Genomic DNA, 20,221 nt, shown 5'->3' on the forward strand with positions numbered 1-20,221 from the left:
TGAAGGTAAAACCACCTCATCCTAGCACAAAAACATTTTATTGAAAAATTGCAGTGTTTCCATGAAGCGAATTTAATTTTCGTAATTCCAATTTTAAGCTAAATGGAAACACAGATGCTGGGACATTTAGACCTGATCCCAACTCTCTATGTAACCTCCAATAGACATGAGCTGGTCTCACGAAGTCACACGGAATTCAAGCCCTATCTACTTTGTCTCCACTTTCAACTCAATCAAAGCCTCCATGCTGCACAATTACCTCGACGTGCATTAAGGTAATTGTTGTACAATTATTTAATACCTCTGAGGCGTCATATCTGATTAGAAATAAAATCTGATTACTTTAGCTCACAAACAGGTCTCCCAATGCGGAGACCAAAGTCTCAGCCGCTATCTTAGGCATAAAACAGACAGTCACAACACGGATTAGTCAACGCTGGTCTTCCTCAGGGTTTATAGCCTGCAACCCCCCCCACCCCCTCCCACTACCTCTTAAAAACCCTCCCCTGCCATCTCTTCTGCCCAACTTCTCAATATCCTCCTGTACTGAATGTGAAGTCGCCCCCCACCTCCCAGGAACTGAAGCCAAACTTGGAGCATCAGGTTGGGTTTCTCAGGCCTTGGATGTAACGGGTGGGGGGTTCTGCCTCTCTGCACCCCTGTTCAGCTGAAAATCTATCAGCTATTCATGGCACAGTGAAGGAGGGGTCAGAGCCGGGGAGATGGGTCCCCGGCCTCTGCACACGTTGAAGGCTTATCATCACAAAACCAACAACCCGCATCAGTCAAATGAAGACCTCCACCTCCCTTGTTGACCCTCATGTGTTTACAAGGCCTGACCGGAAACCCCATCTGATCAGAGCTCTGTTATTTTTTAGTCATCACATTAAACCTGTTGCCAAGATTATCAGGATCCACAAGTTTAAAATACAAAGCGCTGCCACTGTTCTAATAGAATTCCTTCAGTTTGTCTTTGCTCCATCAGCTCTTATCAGCATCATGCTGGGATATGATCCCTCCATGATCCCTCTTGCGTCTCCTCAGATTCCGACTCTCCTCTGTTTTCCCACGATTTCAGAATTACTCAAAAGGCCTCCTTAGTTCTGAGCTGCGTCGCTTCATGTACCTAGAGCGTCAGTCTCCAAGGTGTGATTGGCCTGGCCCTGGTCCCCCAGAACCCTAAAAGTTCAGGATACTAAATCTGGAATCCTGTGAGATGCAGTGGGCGGGGCCTGGCCGCCCCCGTTTAAAGTGTGTCTGAACCTTGTCTTGATGTCTAGTCTCTCTGTTGGGGTGCACACGGATTGACCACTCCTTTGGGCTTTTCTTTTCACGTCGGATAATTGGGGGGGAAAGCATAATCCACAAACATGGTAAGAGACATTTATTGCGTAAATGACCATTCTACGGTGTTCAGTGTTTATTAGTGAACCAGGCATTTAGTTAGCCATGAGTCATATTAAAGTCCTGTAGTAATGATGGAATAATTAAAAAGATCCTTTGGCTGAGATGTTTAAATGCAACTGTTTTCTTTTGGCTTCCAGTAGATGTTTACCTGTTCTTTTGATTCTTTTTGCACTTATTGCACATAGAACTTTTACTTTAAAATTTACTAATTTGGATAATCTGCGCAACATTTTGATTGACTTCTTAAAATACGGATTGATTTTGCTCTTAGTCTCCTGCAAATACTCCTAATGCTGAGCGTTGCATGCTGGTGAGGAGCAGGATGGAGTGTCAGCTGAGAAAGTGCAGATTCTGCTTAGGAGTCAGATTCCAGTGGATTGGATGTCTCCGGGCCATATACAGGGAGTGTAATGTGTTGAGCCTGAAATAGCTGGACTAATGTTCAACAAGCTCCATAAAGTCCTTTTGAGACCGGGGCATTTATGATGTACCATGTGACCCAAAGGAGCAACAATGTCAAACATAACCTGAAATAAATCCCTTAAACTGACGAGAGCCTAAATTTAATCTCTACAGTAGTACTTTTACCTCAAGAATTCTTACTTTTTACTATAACTCTACACAAATGGTTGCTATTGTTTGTATTTTAAGCATTTTTTTTTCTCTAAATCAATTATCTGGTGTCAAAAAATGATTGATAAGTTGTCAGAGCAGACTCTGACAATCCCCTCCACTGCTGTGGACTGAAGCACAATTCAGCTGAACACAGATTTATAGAGTCAGGTAATGAAGTCTGGAGTGAAGTGACCCCTGTTTTCTTGCAGACTGACGCACAACAAGAGGCCCGCTCCTATCTGAGCGAGGAAATGCTGGCTGGTGAGTACACTGACAAAACAGACGGCTAGAAATTAGTCACACAAAAAAAAAGGCTACTGTGACAATTTGGGTTTCTGTTTAAATGAGTTAGATTCCACCAAATTGTTGCAATAATGTCTATTTAACAAAATAAGTCTAGAATCAGTTACTCATCAAAACAAACAATAAAATAAGAATTTGAGCATAAAACCTCAGGGAAATAGTGATAGGTTTTCAAAGTCAATTCAAGCTAGGTGAGATGTAAACCTCAACAATCACAGTTTTGATGTGCTGTTTTCTGGAAACAACTAACTGTGTCAGGGGTTCAGGAAGCTCTGCTAGCAATCAAGTTAGCATTAGCACTTTGACCAGATTCAAACTTTACACTTCCTCCAACACAAACCTTCTCTACCACAAATATAATAACAGTTCCTTATGTTTTTACAATGTTTAAGATGTTGTCCCATAAAATAGTTTAGGTGGGATTTTTTGGGGTTTTTTTACCAAAAGAAAGTAGCTAATGTTGTTCAAATAGCTGATGTTTTTATAAATTGCAAAATCTCTCTTCATTGTTGATTCAAATCATTAGTACACATAAAGTACAGACATAGCCCATTGTGCATAAAATTTCAAGGTAGACAAATGGGGAGGGCCTTTTGCTATTTTTGAACACAAAAATAGCAATTAATATGTTTCAATAGCAACATGTCATGTTTCTGATAAATAAAGAAAACATAGAATCCTCTCACATCATCATGTTGACCCTTGATGCTTAGAAGTTATAATCATACAACCTAAAGAATGTCTATCAGCCAAATTCTGCGCCCAGATCCCACAATATTTTCCTTATTGATTGCCTCCAGAGTTCAAAGCCGCCTTCGACCTGTTCGACACCGACGGTGGCGGTGATATCAGCACCAAGGAGTTGGGTACCGTGATGAGGATGCTGGGCCAGAACCCGACAAGAGAAGAGTTGGATGAAATCATCGAGGAGGTCGATGAGGATGGTGAGCAAAACGCGCAGTTTTACTTTTACGCACAAAAGCGTTGCACTGTCATCATTAGTCACTTGGCAAACAGATAAACAGAAGTTAATAAATGTTTTGATGTCGGTGTTTCTAAATTTCAGCTTGACTCTGTTATGCATCATTCATTTTTTTTTTTTTAGTCTTTGGCTAATTTGGAATTCAAGTGTGTTCAGATGTAGTCCAACAGAGCTCACAACATCTAACCAGTCATTTCGGGGTTTTAACCCCCCTTTTTTTTCTTTGTTTTTGCTTTGCTAACCTTCAGGCAGCGGTAGCATCGACTTCGAGGAGTTCTTGGTCATGATGGTGAGGCTGCTCAAGGAGGACGAGGCCGGCAAGAGCGAGGAAGAGTTGGCAGAGTGTTTCCGCGTGTTCGACAAGTGCGTCCACTGCGGCTGGAGGCTGGATTAGAGACTGTTTGGAAGATGCATTCTGTTTTATGCTTATGCTCCCGTATTTTCTTGTGCTTGCCTACAGGAACGGTGATGGATACATCGACAGAGATGAATTCGCACTGATCATCCGCAGCAGCGGGGAAACCATCACAGACGATGAAATTGATGAGCTGTTGAAGGACGGAGACAAGAACTCCGACGGCATGCTGGACTTTGACGGTAAGTGGGTGATGATACGTAAACATGAAATATTCCTTGTGGAGAAGTTGATCTTGATCTTTGAACAATAGATCAATTAATAATAATAATAATAATAATAATAATAATAATAATAATAATAATAATAATAATAATAATAATAATAATAATAATAATAAACTGCCTACAGATGTTTTTGTTCTTTTACATCATTTTGAAGTTTGCAAGATTAACTTTCTGCTCCAGTCCATTGACTTTATGACTTGATTTACAGAGTCTTGCTACACTATAAAAACTAATGGTTAAAAATAACACAATTTGGGGTACACATAACTGCTATTTTTGGTTTAGTAACAAAATAACCAATGTGGGTTATCTTGGTAACACACTTGTGGTTAGAGCATGGCAGTTGGTTGAACAAAACATTGCAAAAAGTGAAATCTAAGGTAGATTACACATCTTAGATCAAAGGGGTTTATGCTTGCTTCTTCTCTCACAAGATACATTTTCTCACTTGGAGTTTTTAGGCCAGGCCATTTCCTTTTATTTAATTGTTTTGATCCTTCCTTATGTCAGTAAGATATATCTTATGTTATTGTCAATGAAACAGTAGAAAACATGAAAAATAAATGATTTGTGAATGGGTTCAGTCTTTATCTGCTGGCACTTGAAGCAACGTAGAAGCACAAACAAGAATGAAGTAACACAGAGTTTCAATATCTGTGTTTCAAAACACAGGGATATTGAACCAATATTGAATTAATACAGCTAAAACAAATGTTAATGTTGAATCACAACTGAAAGTGGGCCTAAATGTAGCTTCTTAGCCTGTTCTAGCTACGTAGTGGAAACACAGAATTTGGGTTAAATGAATAAACCTGCAGCTTTTGGGCTTCAACTGTTGCTGATCCTGTTGGGTAAAATTTCCTGTCTCTTTTTCCAGAATTCCTCAAGATGATGGAGAATGTGCAGTAAAACAAATAGGACTCAATGGACATTCCTCCAACCTCCTGTGAAAATCCCTTTCTGAATAAATCTGCACCACGCTATACCCTTACCACTATTTCACTGACTCACAAAAAAAAAGAAAAAAAAAAGAAAAAGCACTCAAAGACACATTGTCCACCTGGTTCACTGCCTCCTTCTCCATCCTTGCAGACATCCTCAACAGACAGCTGGGACACCTCGCTTTGGAGCGAGGGTCGCTAGCTGAGCTACATGACTTGCTGATAGACGCAGACAGTTTGCCATATTTGCTGTGCTAATGCTGTATCCTGCGAGTGGACAGCATGGCTGCAGTGAGGTGATCGTCTCCAAACACCATCTGCATGCATGGCGAGCTCACCCCCCCCCCCCCCCTTCTCTCTCCTCTCTGCTGGTGAAGCTGTGATCTAGATCTAGTCTAGAGAGATAGGCAGCCTGTTACCTGCTGCATAGACCAAGGAATTCAAACACTTTACTGTACAAAGAAGTAACTTGCTTGAACAGAATAAATGAACTGACACACATGCTCACTGGTAGTTGGTCTGTCATATTTATGGTCTGTGTAAAAAAAAAAAATGTTTTCAGGAATTTAAATAAAATCTTTTTTTGTTTCTTTACTTTTGTCAATTTCAGAATTTGTGCTTGTCCCAGCGTACACCGGCTGAAAAAAATTAAACTGTGTTGTGAGTGTAGAAGTTCAGGTTCAGTGTTTGTTAATTGAGTTATTGTCTATAATTCCTGGCTGTGACCTGGCAGGTTAATCTCAGACTACTTTGAACTCTTTAAGCAAAGAAATTGATTTAAAAAAAAGTATTTTTTCAATGTCACTTTTCGAAGAATAGATCAACAGAAACATCTTTTACGCTAAAGTCTGTTTTTTCAGTTTGAATGGAAACCAGCACTGAATAACATTAAATATAATCTGTTGTGTTGTTTCCTAAACCCAGAGTGCTCCAAACACTGACAATAAAAGTCTGTCCAAGTTGTGGTTCGAAACGCAATTCCACTACAAAACCCACATTTAGTATGTTCTTTTTCGCCAACCAGAGGTGTACGTCCTCTGGTTGGAGGAATTTCACACAGAACTGATAGTTGCACTTTTTTTTTTTTAGGATTTTAAAGTGGAGAGCAGAATTCATGATTTCCTCACTTAAAACATCCAAGTACTGACGCAGTAAAGCAGTTGCAGACCGTCAAAATACTTCCACCATACTCAATGTTCTTTTTTCTAAAAAAGAAAAAAATGGAATTCTGTTATACTCCAGATATAAACGCCACATAGCTTAAAAAAAGAAAATAAAAAAAGAAAATCCCAAAAGTCTTGGGAGTTATTTGGCAAACATACCTTTTGGTCAGTTGTGGTTTTGATCTTGTCGCCTGAAAAGATTTGAACTCTTTTGTATTTCTTTTTCATTCCTGGGAATCATATTAAGCCCCACAACTGTAAGGGGATACATTAGCACCAAAATATTTATGTGTCTAAGGTGTGCTTGTATCATCTATGTACCAAACCTAATGTGGTATGCTGACCTACAGCAACAACAAATGAGCACGAGTCTTCATTTAGAACTGTTGTAGGTCAGAATACCACATAATGTGGAGCACATAGACAAATCAGTACAGACATACAAACTGCACGTAAACACATTTGTCACTAATGGAACCCTAAATATGGCTCCTATCAACTATAGTTGATAGGAGCCATATTAGCCATATTTAGACTTTATAAAGTCTTGGGAACCAGTGTTAAGAGTACTGACTGTATGTCCAACTGGTACCTTTGTACATAGATGGTCATTTATAAAAGTAAATAAAAAGAACAAGTAATTTACTTTATTCAAGCTGTTTCAGACAATCTTATAAAATATCAGATGTTGGCATTGCGTATTGATCTATGATGCTAAGCCACTGAGAAGGAGAGGAAGTCAAGTTGAACAAATAAAAAAAACTGACTCATGCAATATTTAAGTTTTATATTAAAAAAAATAAACGAATATTGTAATCAGATATATCAGCAGTATGTGTCCACATGTATGTCTATTAAGAGCCATAATTGGCTTCGTCGAAAGCTTTCCTTGCTCTCTTCAGCTCCTCGTTCATGGTCAGCAAATCTTTGACACGGGCAAATTTTCTGGGATCTTTGCGGATCAGAAAAACGATGTCTTCCACCTGGACGCGGCCCTGCCGCCCGATGGACATGGCTTTGTGGGTCATCTCCGTGATGAACTCGATCACCAGGTCCTCCAGGATGTCCACGGACTCTGTATACGGGTTCTGGTCGTCACCGAAGCCGTACATCATGCAGCGGAGCTCCTTAGAGAAGAGCCTTTTTCTTCTGCCGTGGCCAGCGGCGTCCACCCCGCCAGAGCCGTCCTCCAGCTCCTCCTCAAAGCCCTGCTCGTCCTCCTCCTCCGCCATTACTCTAGAAATAAACACAATATAATTAAAGTCAACTAAACTTTATAAAAACGTAACAAAAAAAGACATTTCTTACATAGCTGCCTTGTCCAACTGAAGCGCGAGACAACTACAGCCCGGAGCGTCTGAATTACTACTTCCTGTTTGTATATCATAGGCTACTTGTAAACAGATTATCAGTGTACTATCGCCACCTGTCGGACTGGAGTGCAGCAGGACATAAACTTGAAAAATCTTGGTATAGCGTTGAAATAAATCCATCCATTCATTGTCTTGCACCCTTGTCCCTAGTGGGGTCGGGAGGGATGCTGATGCCTATCTCCAGGGAGACATTTCGGGCGAGAGGCGGGGGACACCCTGGACAGGTCACCAGTCCATCGCAGCGTTGAATAATTTAAATAATTTACATCAACATAGTAGGAAATCAGTATCTGCACCTAGAGTCAATCAGAATCCAGAGACAGTATATAGGTTAATAGGGTAGGAATTGCTTTTATTGTATCTGAAATACAATAAATTCTCAAATCAAAGAAGGGGTAAATCCGTTTAGACTGGTGACTTGATTCCCAATCTTTATTAGCTTTAATGTGGGTAGAAAGCATTAAATTTTAGTCTGTTGCTCACTCTCTGTCAAGGCAGGATGTTGTAATAGAAATTCTATAGATATTGTACAACAAAACTCTGGGTCACTTTACAGAAAATAACAAATAAATGAATATGGAATCAATAAAACAGTTAATTAAAAATAGATTTCCATAAACAAGGTTGGAGAACACTTTAAAATCTATGTTTAAAGTCAAATCAGTTTGAACAGCCAGTGTCTTGAGCTGTGACATAAATAGTGGGAGAAAATCTATATTCCTAATGACTGGAGGAAGTCAGTTTCAGAGCTGAGGAGGCCAGTGTAAGTTTCATAAAGAGGAACACTACAGTTTAGTTGAACTACTTCATAGTTCAGTTGAACAACTTCATATTTGTTTCCATTCTGGTTCACATTCCAGCTCAGAAGGTGGCGGTAATGCACACCTTTGCACACTGTTTGCCAAGCGCCATTTAATCTGAGAAGAAGAAGAAAAAGAAAAGGAGAAAAAAAACAACACAGACATGTAGTCGCACAACAGATGGTAAGTGCTGTTGAACTGTCACTTTAATGTCTTTAACCTGCTGTCGGCGTGTATAATACGTGAACACATGTTCCTTTAATAAAGCCTAACCAAGTACTAAAGCATTCAGTCTGTCTAACAGCTGTTAACACAAACCATGATAAAAATGAGTTGGAAAATGAACTAGGTCCGCATCATTTACACGGTGGCGCATCCTCGGGATGTCCTGCTCTGTTCTAGTAATATTGATTTTATGGTTAATGTAAATACAAGATTAGCATTTAAAAACCAACATCAGAATGATTTCTGAAGGCAGTGAATCGACGGTCCATCTCTGGGTTGTGTTTTAAGAAGCAAATTATCTCTGAATATGCCTTCAGAATATATGTCCATCTGTCTTTCCAGTTTGTTACCAGCACACCCCGGAATTGCTAAATCTCATAGCTAAGGAATCTGGTGTAACTTCGAGAATAGATTCGCTCTGAGAAAGGAATTCGTCATCTACCGCTCAACTTTTTTTTGGCCGGCTCCTGCGCCGGCGGACTGTTAGGGAGTGGGTCTGCCGTGATTGACAGACAGCTGGCGCTAACGTCATCACTAACGCTGAACTTTGAGTATTACTTCACTCTTTCCCCTCATTTTCTCCAAACCCAGGTTGTCCCGGTCACAGCGAACAGCTATGGGTGGGTCCAGAGTTTGTTTGAAGATGGTGGTCTGTCTTCATTAGCGGCTCCGTATGGCGTGGCCGGTCCAGTTTCTCTTCCGGGGCCTTCGCACTGTCGGATTGGTTCTCCTCTACTATGTCTTCTCCATAGGCATCACCTTCTATAACAAATGGCTTATGAAAGTAAGAACCTTCATGCAACTTGTGTTTGTTGTTGCTAGACTGGTAACTTGTCTTTCATTTTATTTGGATAAAAACTGAGAAGTAAGCAAACGAAGCCATCATATATTGAGTCTTAAACAATAAATAAAACAAATCTGCATATAAAGAGATCAAATAACATGCAAAAGTACAAATATATTTAGAAAGAGGAATCAAAACTATGTAAGTTAGGCCAGGGCAGGCCAGCGAAGGTGCCATTTGGTATTTGACAATAATTTCAAATACTGAGAAGGTAGTAGTAACTTATCAGGGGTAAAGCACAACCCACATACAGAGGCCTTAGTCTGACAGTCTAACTACACTTAAATGAAGGCGCTAGAGACAATAAAACCTTTTTAAAAAACACCCTTTTAAGCGGTTTTTATTTGCAAAATGTGTTATCTGAATGCATCTTATTAGTTTCGGGGGGAGGGTTTCAACTTTTGAGCTGCTACTTTTATATTTTACTCTCAATTTGAACATGGATTTACATGATAAGCTCATCTTTTAAGCTCCAAAATGAGTGTTTGTGAAAAATGGCCTAAAAATCCCCTGAATCTGTAAATTTCCAAAAAAAAATAAAAGAAAATAACCATTGTGTAGGATCTTTAGCATCTCTCAGGGACTGGGAGACATTCTAGTTTATTCTGTTCGCTTCTGTTTTCCTCAGGGCTTCCACTATCCCTTGTTCATGACGCTGGTTCATCTTGGCGTCAATTTCTGTCTGTCAGCTCTGACGCGGCGGGCTATGCAGTGCTGGACAGGGAAACCCCGCATCGTTCTGACCTGGGAAGACTACATCCGTAAAGTGGCTCCAACAGGCAAGCTTTTGTTACTTTTGGACTCTGAAATGTTTTGACCGTCAATTCTTAGAGCCAGGGGTTGAAGGTCAGGCCTTATCGTGTTTACTGATTTTTTTTTTTCCCTCTTCAATAATCATTTGACTAAAATTTTAATTGATAAGTTTCATCACACATTTAAACATGGAAGTATCAGCTGATGTGAAACCGATCATATCTACCTGAGCAAAGGTCTGAAAATCAGTGGTTGTTCCCTTTTCTCTGCTGTGATAGAGGGTTGACTGACAGACCCGCCCACTTGGTCACGTCGTGTGCAGTTAACACTGTTACCAACTTAACATCTTTGTCGCTATATTTAGCAACATTTCTTGCAAAACAAATCTGTAATGGCAAAAAAACTAAATGGGCAGGTCTGACTTTTTAAAAACGCAGCCTTATGCATTTTTCAGGCACACAGTGTTGTTTTATCTCTGTCAAGTAACCGTTACCTTCAGCTGGTATAAAAATGCTGACTTAAAATAAATTTGACAGCGTAATTTGACGCCTTGAAGTTTCCCTCTGTCTCTTTAAGAAGCTTCTTCTTATATCGACTCTCTGCCGTCATCATATCAACGCAGCAATGCTTCTCATCATGCCTTTTGCAACCATTCTTGGAGTGATGGACTGAGAAGTGGTTCATATGACGAGCTCAGGAGAAATCTTGTTCTATTCATGTATATTCCCTCTATATCCAGTGTAATAATATCGGTTTCGTGGCCATGGATACTGTATGTACATGAAGTGCATTTGACTTATAATTGTAAGTAGTGAACATGTTCATCTTCTCTGCAGCCTTGGCAACAGCACTGGACATAGGGCTTTCCAACTGGAGCTTCCTCTTCATCACCATTAGTTTGTAAGTTAAAGGAGAAGAGCGTCACAGCTTTGTCACCTGAACTGTTGTAATGTCCCATCCTGATGTCTGTTTCTTTACGTCTGAAGGTACACCATGACCAAGTCCTCAGCAGTGCTGTTCATTCTCTTTTTCTCTCTCGTGTTCAAACTAGAGGAGCCGGTGAGCAAAGATTATTTGAATTTGAAAGAGATTCAAATTATTTTGATCATAAGTGGGCTAAAATAAGCAAAGAGTAATGTCTTTTAACAAGAGGAAATGTTTTTTATTCTTTATCTCTTTTGTTTGTACTGTCTGTAAGTAGCTGCACAACTAGAAGTAAATGGTGTGACAGGTGGGATAGTTAGGGCTGATTTTGTTCCACTAATGTATCAACTTGTGGAATGAAATCACTGGATGACAAAAGTTTTCAGTCTGGTACTAATGTACCAACCTGAAGCAAAACATATGGAGCTAAATTGGGACCACATAGTTTGTACAAAAAAAAAGACAAAATTGAAACTGAAATTTAAAAAAAAAAATCATTTGAAAATGAAAATAAAATTTTAAACTATAATAATAATAATAAAAAATCAAACTACTTTTCATAATCAAGTTTTTTTTCCTTTCAGTTTCGGATTCATTTATTTTCCTGTGGAGTTCCATACATTTCCGCTGAAAAGTACTTTTGAACTTTTTTTTCTTTAGGTTTAAATCTTTTTCTCAGTTTTAAAAGAAATGTAAACAAATTGCATGGCCCTAATTTATCTCCATAAAAAGCTCTGTCTAATGCGGTCTCCTGTTTCAGCTCAGGAAATCCTTTACAAATCCCACAGTACTAGTTTTCTTACATTCAAATTTGACAATGAGCAGTGGGAAGACTATTAGAAACCATTAGAAAACATTTTAATGGTCCCAGAAATATTCATAATGATAGAATAATTTTCCCTCAAATGCCTGCTTTAGTTTTTATAATTATACAGTTTCTTCCTTCAAGAAGTGTCTGTTTCAAAATGTCAAATCAAATCAATGCTTTATTATTCTGTTAGAACAGAATAATAACAGGGTCTTCTTTTTACTGAAAAATGGAAGTCTGAGAAAGTCATTAAAACATTTCCAACACACAGAAATTCTAATCTCACCACAGCGTCTGTCTGCTCCTTCTTTCCCATTTTTAACTAGAACCCCTTCCTGATCCTCGTGGTCCTGCTGATCTCCAGCGGTCTCTTTATGTTTACATTTGAATCGACTCAGTTCAACATGGAGGGCTTCATCATGGTGCTGTTGGCCTCCTTCATTGGGGGAATCCGCTGGACCCTCACTCAGGTCCTCATGCAGAAAGCAGAGCTGGGTCGGTCTTGAGTCATTTTCAGTATGCAACTATTGAGCAGGGGTCCCCAAACTTTTTCCTGTGAGGGCCACATAACTTTTTCCTTCTCTGGTGGGGGGCCAGAGTCAGTTTGTAACAGAAAAAGTGTGACGTTTGCAGGAGTGCCTAAATGTAAAAATGTATTGTTTTCCAGAAAGCATAATCAAATAACCCTCTCTGGGTTCTTCACAGAAAAAATCCAGGAAATAACACTATTTATGAAATAAATACCGTATTTTCCGGACTATAAGCCGCAACCCCAAAGTTTTAAAAAAAAAAAACAGTAAACATGCACATATAAGCCGCAGATATCTCTGCCGCTCCAGGTTTTCCACAGCGATGCAGCAGCAGCAGAGGGGGGCGGACACCCAAAATTTGAATCATAACAGGTAAATTGAATATCACATTTATTACGGATGAAAAAAAAAAGTTGCTAAGTTTAGATTTAACTGAACTGATTACGGTAGTTTCCGAACGGTAACTGTAACAGTAAAAGTGCTGATCCTTTGTGTCTGTTACTAGCATGTGCTAAATGAAAATGGGCGCTTTCTTCTTCTTTAGATTTCAATGGCAGCTTGCATCTATTATTGTTGCACTACTGCCATCTACTGGATCCTAATATCTGTGCCTCCAATTCTCATAATGATCCCAGTATTATTTAAAAAAACAAAAAATCTTCTTTTTCCCCTCAATGCTATTTAACTGATCAACAACATTCTCAAATTTCAATTCTCTATTAAAACCTAATTCCGTTTTAATGGGCGCCTTCTTCTTTTATTTCCAATTTTGACTTCCAATGATTCACTTCCTGCTAAAGAGCCCTCTGATGGATGAAGAAAAATCCACATATAAGCCACATGGTTCAAAGCTTAGGAAAAAAGTAGCGGCTTATAGTCCGGAAAATACGGTAAATGAAAAAAAAATCTGAATGCTATCTGGTATTGTTCAGGGGGGTGGACCAAATGTGGAGACGGGCCAGATCCGGCCCGCGGGCCGTAGTTTGGGGACCACTGCTATTGAGTATTTAGTTTGGAGGTGAATTTTAAAAACACAAAGTCAGCTGAGCTTGTTTGATATTTTGTTCTTTTTCAGGTCTTCAGAATCCCATCGATACCATGTACCACCTCCAGCCTCTCATGTTTCTTGGACTTTTTCCCCTTTTTCTCTACAATGAAGGTGAGTACAGTTAAAGCTACAGTATATAACTTTTATCAAAAATCTCTTTCTTTGACATATTTGTTAGAACTGTCACTGTGTAACAGGAGACCAATTAATAAGCAAGATCTCTAATACCGTAATTACTTCTCCAGTTGTGGATATTGTGATCAACGGTATCAAAAGCTTATTTTTAAATCTACAAAATAATGCTGCTTGTCTATTTTGGCTGACATTTCTTCGAGCATATCCATAATGCAGTTTTTTTTTTTTTTTTTACAAAACACATACTGCTTACTGCATAACATGTTCTGTTTATTAATAATTTGATCTAATGTGGTAACAAATAATTTCTCTAAAATGTTTTGGAAACTAATTTTGTGTTTTGATATATTCTGAGCCATGATCCTTGCTCTTTCTGATAACATAGTTTGAAGAACAACCTTAAAGAAGAATCCTTCTACTAGGATAAATATTGTAGCGTGTCTGCCATCTTTGTCTTGTGTCTGTCCTCTCTCTGCAGCGCTGAGCCTGAGTGCTTCGGAGAAGTTATTCCGGGTGACGGAGCTCTCTCCACTCCTCTATTCCCTCATGACGCTGAGCGTAGGCGGCACGCTAGCCTTCGGGTTGGGCTTTTCTGAGTTTCTCCTCGTCTCCAAAACCTCCAGCCTCACATTGTCGATATCAGGAATCTTTAAGGTCAGGGTTTGTATGGGTGCTTGAAATCCTTGAAAATGTTTGAATTTCAATTAGGTGTTCTCAAGGTTTGGAACTTGCTGCATTTCTGTGTAGATCCTTGAAAATGACTGATATTCAAACTGAACCGTTTTGTAATAAAGTGCAGTCTAACATTTGATTAAAAGCCTAAATCTGGAATATGTAATTTATGGCTGAAAATCGACCTTAATAAAAAGGTTTGTAAAAATAAACCTTTTGATTTAATTTCTCATTGTATAAAATTAAATCAGACTAAACATTTCTTGTTTTAAGTTGGATAAAATCACTAAAATTATTTCTATTTGCTAAATTCCAAAAAACTTAGCAAGAACATTTTATTTTAGATTTTTTTTGTAACATTCTATGTATATTGTGGTTTACAATTTAATTGGAGATCATTTACCTTAACATCATTTGCTTGGACTGTCTTAATGTAGTGAATATTTTTTACTCCTAATGGCTCAGTGACATATTGATCTGTGTAATGATCAATAAGTTTAATAAGTTAAATGTTCTTTAACAATGTTTAACACATTAAACAACATTATTAAAATGGGGGGATTTCTTTGTTAAATTAGTGTTCTGTTCTCAGACTAGTCAGATCGACAGATTGTGAGCGAGACATTTCTAAACGTAAAATTTTGTTGCATTTTAGTTTAACTCGTATGAAAGAGGGTTAGGGCCATTGGGGAAAAAAAAGAATTTAGACTTTAATTTCAGCTTTACAGGAGCTTTACTGTTAGCGCATCCATCTGTCAAAGTAACCCAAGAGGTGCAGCAACATTGCTGTTTTCTCTTGTTCTTCTGACCTACTGTGGTTTCTGGTCTTCCAGCTGTAATCTAACCCATTTGTATTTATCGCTTGGTGTTTCCTGTAGGAGGTTTGTACGCTGCTTTTGGCAGCATCTCTGATGGGAGACAGAATGAGCAAACTGAACTGGCTGGGGTTCGCAGTATGTCTCTGTGGGATTTCTTTACACGTGGGACTCAAAACATACTATTCCAAAAGTAAGTATGAAAAAGACGTCACCTTCCATGCCTGGTCCAGTCTGTTTCCCTCTTCACCCACCTCCTACATCCCTGCAGGATCAATGATCCACAGCATCTCCTAGATTTTAATTTAATATCCATTTTTAATGTAGAAAATTATTCTACAACATGTACAGCTTTAAAGCTGTTTCTTCTATGTACCAATTTCATGCAGGTCATGATTTTATTCAGATCTTAATAGTCCACCTAGAAAACACCCTGAAGTGTTTTATTTCTGTAATCTAGTGAAGATTTTTCTGTTCATTATTGATTTTTCAACATGCCATGTTTTAAATGAAAAAAATAACAAAATAATTTTTTTTATCTTCAAAATTGATGCCCCTTTTACATTGTTCACATTTTGAGAAATGCCTCCTGTTTCCATTCAAAAATAAACTCTTTGGTTATGTAAATTGTAAATCTAATTCTGCCAGAGGTATGAATAATTTTCCCTTTTTGAAATGCGTCTAACCCGTGTTGTTTTTCCTCCATCAGATAAGGTTCCTTCTATTCGGCAGCTCAGCAGTAAAAGTTCAGAGCTGCAGTTGCCATTACTTCGGCAGAACGGAGATAAATGTGAGGATTCGGCTGCTGATGAGTATAACGATGAAGAGGAGGAGCAAGAAATCTCACTGCATTGACAAAACCCCACTTGGACCCAGCTCATTCCTTAACTTTTACAGAAGCTCTTCCAGCTTCTTCGTTTCCGTTTTCTTCTATCTGAAGGGCTTCAGTGTGACACAAACCTTAGTTTTTTTTCTTTTAGTTTTTTTGTTGTTGTTGTTGCTTCCTTAGCTATACATTTCTCTATGGACTTAAAACGCAACAAAAATAAGATATTTTGATGTTAAATTGTAGCAAATACAGTCAAATATGAATTTATAATGTCTGACAGGTGAAGAAACAGTGTTATATCTTTACAGCAACGTTCTGACACATCAAATGGAGTTTTTTCCCCCTTATCTGTCAGCCACATTGGAGATATCTTCGATGTTAATCTGATAGTGGAGAATAAGTTTGGACAAAAAAAAAAAAAAAACATTTTTCCCTAAAGTTAATGTGTAACATAAATCTACCAATTCTGAAAAATATTCCTATTAATTCTGGCCAATACCAGTTTCTGGTTCCAATTTTCACATATTCAGTGTTTCTTTTTTTGGTTGTTTTTTTTTTAAGGGCTATAATGAATAAGATAAAAAAATAATTACAGGTTCGTTGATTGAGGTGAAATTTTTGAATCCAACAAAAAATTACATTATCTCTATTTTATGTGTTGTATCATAAAGTTGTCAACCTTTTTCAGATTAATAGGATTAAGAGGATCCTGTGTGTGTGTGTGTGTGCGTGCGTGCGTGCGTGCGTGCGTGCGTGCGTGCGCGTGTGTGTTTAAAAGAAGAGTGCTCACAGTTCTGAGTTTTATGGATGAGGAGAAAAATTATTTTTCATTATTCCACTTGATAATTAAGAGAAAGTTAGCCATTTCCTATCTCTGACCATTGATTGTTGCATCAATATTAATACTTTCCATACAGCTTGACATTAAGCAGCTATCAGATGTCATAGACCTAAATATAATTTCATAGTGTTTATCAGAATACTGAATACATGTTAAATGATCATACTTTGACCAATATTTAAAACGCTCTGCCTGTAAATTTAAAGCTTGGTTCAGTGTTGGTTAGGTTACTAACATTTTCCAGGCCTTTTCTTATATTTCAAAGCTGTGCCTTATGAGCTATTTTTGCTAAAGAATATGTCTGATTTGCATAGCTATTTATGAAAAGATTTTGATGTGTAAAATTTTCAGTAAAAGGAGACTAATGAAAAGGGTGTAAAATTAAAATTTTATTTTAATTTTTAATAAATTTGTTTCAGTCATTTGCTTCTGTGACTCGACATTCAATTGGTCCGTAATGGAGAAGAGGGAGAAGGGCCCATTTCTGCTTTAACAGGATGGTTTCAAGTATCTGGGCGCTATGTTCAGTGAGGAAGTGGGGGCTGCGTGGATGAATAAGCTGCAGCAATTTGATGAGCCAGTTTATCATGGTGAAGAACAAGGCAATATATGCATGATCATGCAATATATGCATGATCATGCAATATATGCATGATCATGCAATATATGCATGATCATGCTCTTGCTCCATCAGTCTCCAACCAAATCATGAAATAATTGGATCTTCACATCAGGTGAAGTGGTAGATTGGGGGGTTCAAGGCTGACAAACATGGAATTGCAGATGTTTGCTATAACTGTCTGCATACAAATTTGAAACTGTTTAGTTGAAAGTAGAATTTTTGTTTCTTGTTGTTTTAGTTTTAGGCAGGGTAGGATAGATGAAGTACAAAATGCCCAGGTCCAACGTTTCTGCAGTGAAATCCTTCTGGAGTTTAATTTTCTCTTAATAACTACTTTTCTCATTTCCTGTAACAGGGTGCTGTGTTGCAACATAAATGTGTTGAGATTTACTTCCACATATTTTTGCATGTATTTTGTTGGACCTACGAAACCCCATTTGTTCGTTGCTGTTGGCATGACGTTTTCAGTTGGGTCAGTACAGCCCTTAAACGTACTCTTCATACAAATAAAAATGACAATAACAAGCATCTGCTTTATGTTTTTAAACATTTTTGTAGCACTAAAGGCCTTTATCCATTAGTAGTTTGACAGAAAACGTAGCAAACCTCCTAAGGCTGGGAATCGAACTAGGATCGTGAGCACTTACCTCTCCAAGTGGTGCGCGTGCTCTACCACTGAGCCGTGTTAATATCAGAATTACAGCTACTTGTTACCGAACCTGCGGTGTTGGCAAGCAAAGTAAAAAGGTTTGGAGCAGAGCCGCGTTTTGAAGCCTGGTTTAGACGTTCTGGGCTGACTTTCTCTGACTTTTTAAAACATTCTTTGGAGAGCCACTCCCATGGCGGAGCGGAGCGGAGCAGCAGGACGACCCCGCTCCTTCTCTAGTTCGGACACGAGGAGAGCTCGTTTCCAGGTTTTGCTGAATCGTTTTGACATCCCCTCCAGTGGAATGCGGTTTGGAGAGTTTCTGACGGAATAACCTGAAATTCGTCGACCGGGCCAGGTAAGACATCACCTGGCAGCTCCCTGAACAAAGAGCTAAGATGGTGGGACACCTTTATTTTTTTCCGGACCTTTTTTTAGCTTCTACCGTCTGTTAAAGAGAAGGAAACACCTGAACGGACACCTGCGTGACCGGACAACACCTGAGCTGTAAGGTGAATCCTGGTGGCCTAACCTCGCGTAGCTTCGGGTCAGTTGCCTTTTAAGTTTTAATAGTCTACATTGAGTTACATTATTTACATAAACAGCAGGCTATGAAGTACTCGGTTATTGTTGTTGTTTAGCCTCAAACATTAACTAAAACTTATGCTAAGTTGATTTTCTGACTACGCAACATGCAAAACGTCTTAGGTTAACTGGGCCGTGTTTGTCAATTAAAATTAATGTAAAATTGCATACATTTGGAGTGCAGTTTTAAATAGACCTTTTTTTAAATGTGTACTTTTGACCACCTTGTCCGATTCTCAAAGTATAATTGTTTTCAGAAACAATTATAACTTTTTAAATCTATTTAACTACTATGAACATATTGTTTCCTGACAAGAAACCAGTTTGAGCTTTTTTAAAGGTTTTCCCAATAAACTTTTCTTAAAGTTTCTGGATAGTTTTTCTGTGGGAAAATCTTTTTTTTTTTTTATCATGACTTCCTTTTGCTGACCGTTCTCAGAAGATTTCTTAGAGATAAGTAATTGAGCTAAATCATTCAAGCGTTACAAAAGCCTTTAAGCTCCAGGAATGAACTGGTGTTTAGTCTACTCAGATAGTAGGCCCATGTGCTTTGCAGAACCATTCAAACCTATCGAATCTTTTCACAAAGTTTTTTATTATACTCAAATGCAGTAGAATTCAAAATTGGAAGGAAAATTATAGTTGTTGTTTTTTTGTTTTTAAAAAAACAAGTTTTAAAATGTGGCATACAGTCGTATTCAGTCTGACACTGAATAAAACCCAATTCAGTTGTCTGCCTTCAGAAGTCTTTATGTACTATTGAACCTCCATCAATATGTAACTCTTCTCTGAAGGCCTCAGAGGTTTGTTAGAGAACAGTAGTGAACAGACAGCATCACCAAGACCAAGGAACACAGCAGGCAGATCAGAGAAAAGATGGAGATCGCTCAAGTCTTGATGCCACCATGTATCACGAGGGGAATGGTTGTCCAGGGGAATGTGCCATTTTAGCTTGAGCTGTGAATCTGCACCTACTGCAGAGTTATTATGGGACTGCTGTCTGCTTCACTTATTATTCTCTTATTGCTTGGGGTTTTGCCATACAATCTATCCCTTCCTAAGCTTTGCCACAGCTTTCTCTCTGCTGTCTTTGCTGGTTGTTCTCTAGGGTTCAGATCTATTTTTAAAAACATGTACTAAGATGATTAAAAAAAAAAATCAAGACAAAGACTAAAATAGTAGAAACTTCCCCAGTAGCATATCACCCACAACCACTGCAACTTTGTTTTAGTTCCCAACTTAAGTGTGAGTGAAATATTTAGTTCTCAAACTAAATATTTAGTTAGCAAAATAAATATTTGATTTGGGGCAATATTTCAGTCATAGTTAAATGTTTAGATTGAAACTAAATATTTTAATTTGCAGATTAAATATTTAGCTTCCTTACTAAATATTTATTTGTAAGCTACTTGATTTGTATTTACCCTGTGAATAAAGTATTTAGCTTGGCGCTCTGAAATTGTACATCACCATGAATAACATAGAGAAAATATGACTTTGAGAAACGTATGCGATAATTTTTTTAATGACAGGCTAAATTTAGCTGAATATTACTTTTAATTTTTTACTGTGTAACTTTACAAATGTCACCCAGTACTCACAACATGGTTTACTTGTCAGAGAGAAAGTTGTTTATCATTTTCCTCTCATCTCTCCATTTTGCAGTAGCTGGTGTATGTATTGTCACATAAAATCCAAAGTAAAATGTGTTGAAGTTT

General features: G+C 38.3%; 4 protein-coding genes across 15 annotated transcripts in view; 3 read left to right on the plus strand and 1 right to left on the minus strand.

Moving 5' to 3' along the window:
• Positions 1–1,237: 1,237 nt before the first annotated feature.
• On the plus strand, positions 1,238–5,397 carry tnnc2.2 (troponin C2, fast skeletal type, tandem duplicate 2). The gene is made up of 6 exons (XM_008412802.3): positions 1,238–1,373; positions 2,232–2,283; positions 3,126–3,269; positions 3,556–3,670; positions 3,768–3,904; positions 4,827–5,397. The coding sequence occupies exons 1-6, from the start codon at positions 1,371–1,373 to the stop codon at positions 4,856–4,858; spliced, it is 483 nt and encodes a 160-aa protein (XP_008411024.1). The 5' UTR covers positions 1,238–1,370; the 3' UTR covers positions 4,859–5,397.
• A 1,281-nt stretch (positions 5,398–6,678) lies between these two features.
• taf13 (TATA-box binding protein associated factor 13) lies at positions 6,679–7,517 on the minus strand. The gene is made up of 2 exons (XM_008412803.2): positions 7,362–7,517; positions 6,679–7,289 (listed from the first exon to the last, which is right to left on the minus strand). Exon 2 carries the CDS (start codon positions 7,283–7,285, stop codon positions 6,908–6,910), a length of 378 nt encoding a protein of 125 aa, XP_008411025.1. The 5' UTR covers positions 7,286–7,289; positions 7,362–7,517; the 3' UTR covers positions 6,679–6,907.
• Positions 7,518–8,280: 763 nt separating this feature from the next.
• Positions 8,281–17,072, plus strand: slc35h1 (solute carrier family 35 member H1). Its single transcript, XM_008412812.3, has 10 exons — positions 8,281–8,409; positions 9,043–9,235; positions 9,924–10,074; positions 10,885–10,948; positions 11,035–11,107; positions 12,107–12,275; positions 13,386–13,469; positions 13,972–14,147; positions 15,044–15,173; positions 15,690–17,072. Exons 2-10 carry the CDS (start codon positions 9,125–9,127, stop codon positions 15,833–15,835), a joined length of 1,104 nt encoding a protein of 367 aa, XP_008411034.1. The 5' UTR covers positions 8,281–8,409; positions 9,043–9,124; the 3' UTR covers positions 15,836–17,072.
• Positions 17,073–17,910: 838 nt separating this feature from the next.
• Positions 17,911–20,221, plus strand: part of LOC103466902 (collagen alpha-1(XX) chain-like) — a 36,954-nt gene continuing 34,643 nt past the window's right edge. For 3 of the 12 annotated variants that reach the window (XM_081608644.1, XM_008412810.3, XM_081608643.1), the window contains exons 1-2: positions 17,911–18,276; positions 18,357–18,465. The gene's annotated coding sequence lies outside the window, so the exon portion shown is untranslated. Of the gene's footprint in view, positions 18,466–20,221 lie in introns of all 12 variants that reach the window. The other 9 variants (XM_008412804.3, XM_008412811.3, XM_008412809.3 and 6 more) reach the window with 7 other exon arrangements.

Source organism: Poecilia reticulata, chromosome 7, assembly GCF_904066995.2.
Source record: "Poecilia reticulata chromosome 7, P_reticulata-male-v2, whole genome shotgun sequence".
Lineage (NCBI taxonomy): Eukaryota > Metazoa > Chordata > Actinopteri > Cyprinodontiformes > Poeciliidae > Poecilia > Poecilia reticulata.

Excerpts from the sequence above, each read along its gene's own strand:
- tnnc2.2 (XM_008412802.3), top strand. Across the intron at positions 3,270-3,555 it reads CGAGGAGGTCGATGAGGATG|GCAGCGGTAGCATCGACTTC; the intron begins GTGAGCAAAACG and ends GCTAACCTTCAG. Across the intron at positions 3,671-3,767 it reads TGTTTCCGCGTGTTCGACAA|GAACGGTGATGGATACATCG; the intron begins GTGCGTCCACTG and ends GCTTGCCTACAG.
- taf13 (XM_008412803.2), bottom strand. The coding sequence starts at position 7,285 with ATGGCGGAGGAGGAGGACGAGCAGGGCTTTGAGGAGGAGCTGGAGGAC.
- slc35h1 (XM_008412812.3), top strand. The coding sequence starts at position 9,125 with ATGGCGTGGCCGGTCCAGTTTCTCTTCCGGGGCCTTCGCACTGTCGGA. Across the intron at positions 9,236-9,923 it reads ATAACAAATGGCTTATGAAA|GGCTTCCACTATCCCTTGTT; the intron begins GTAAGAACCTTC and ends TGTTTTCCTCAG. Across the intron at positions 13,470-13,971 it reads CCTTTTTCTCTACAATGAAG|CGCTGAGCCTGAGTGCTTCG; the intron begins GTGAGTACAGTT and ends CTCTCTCTGCAG.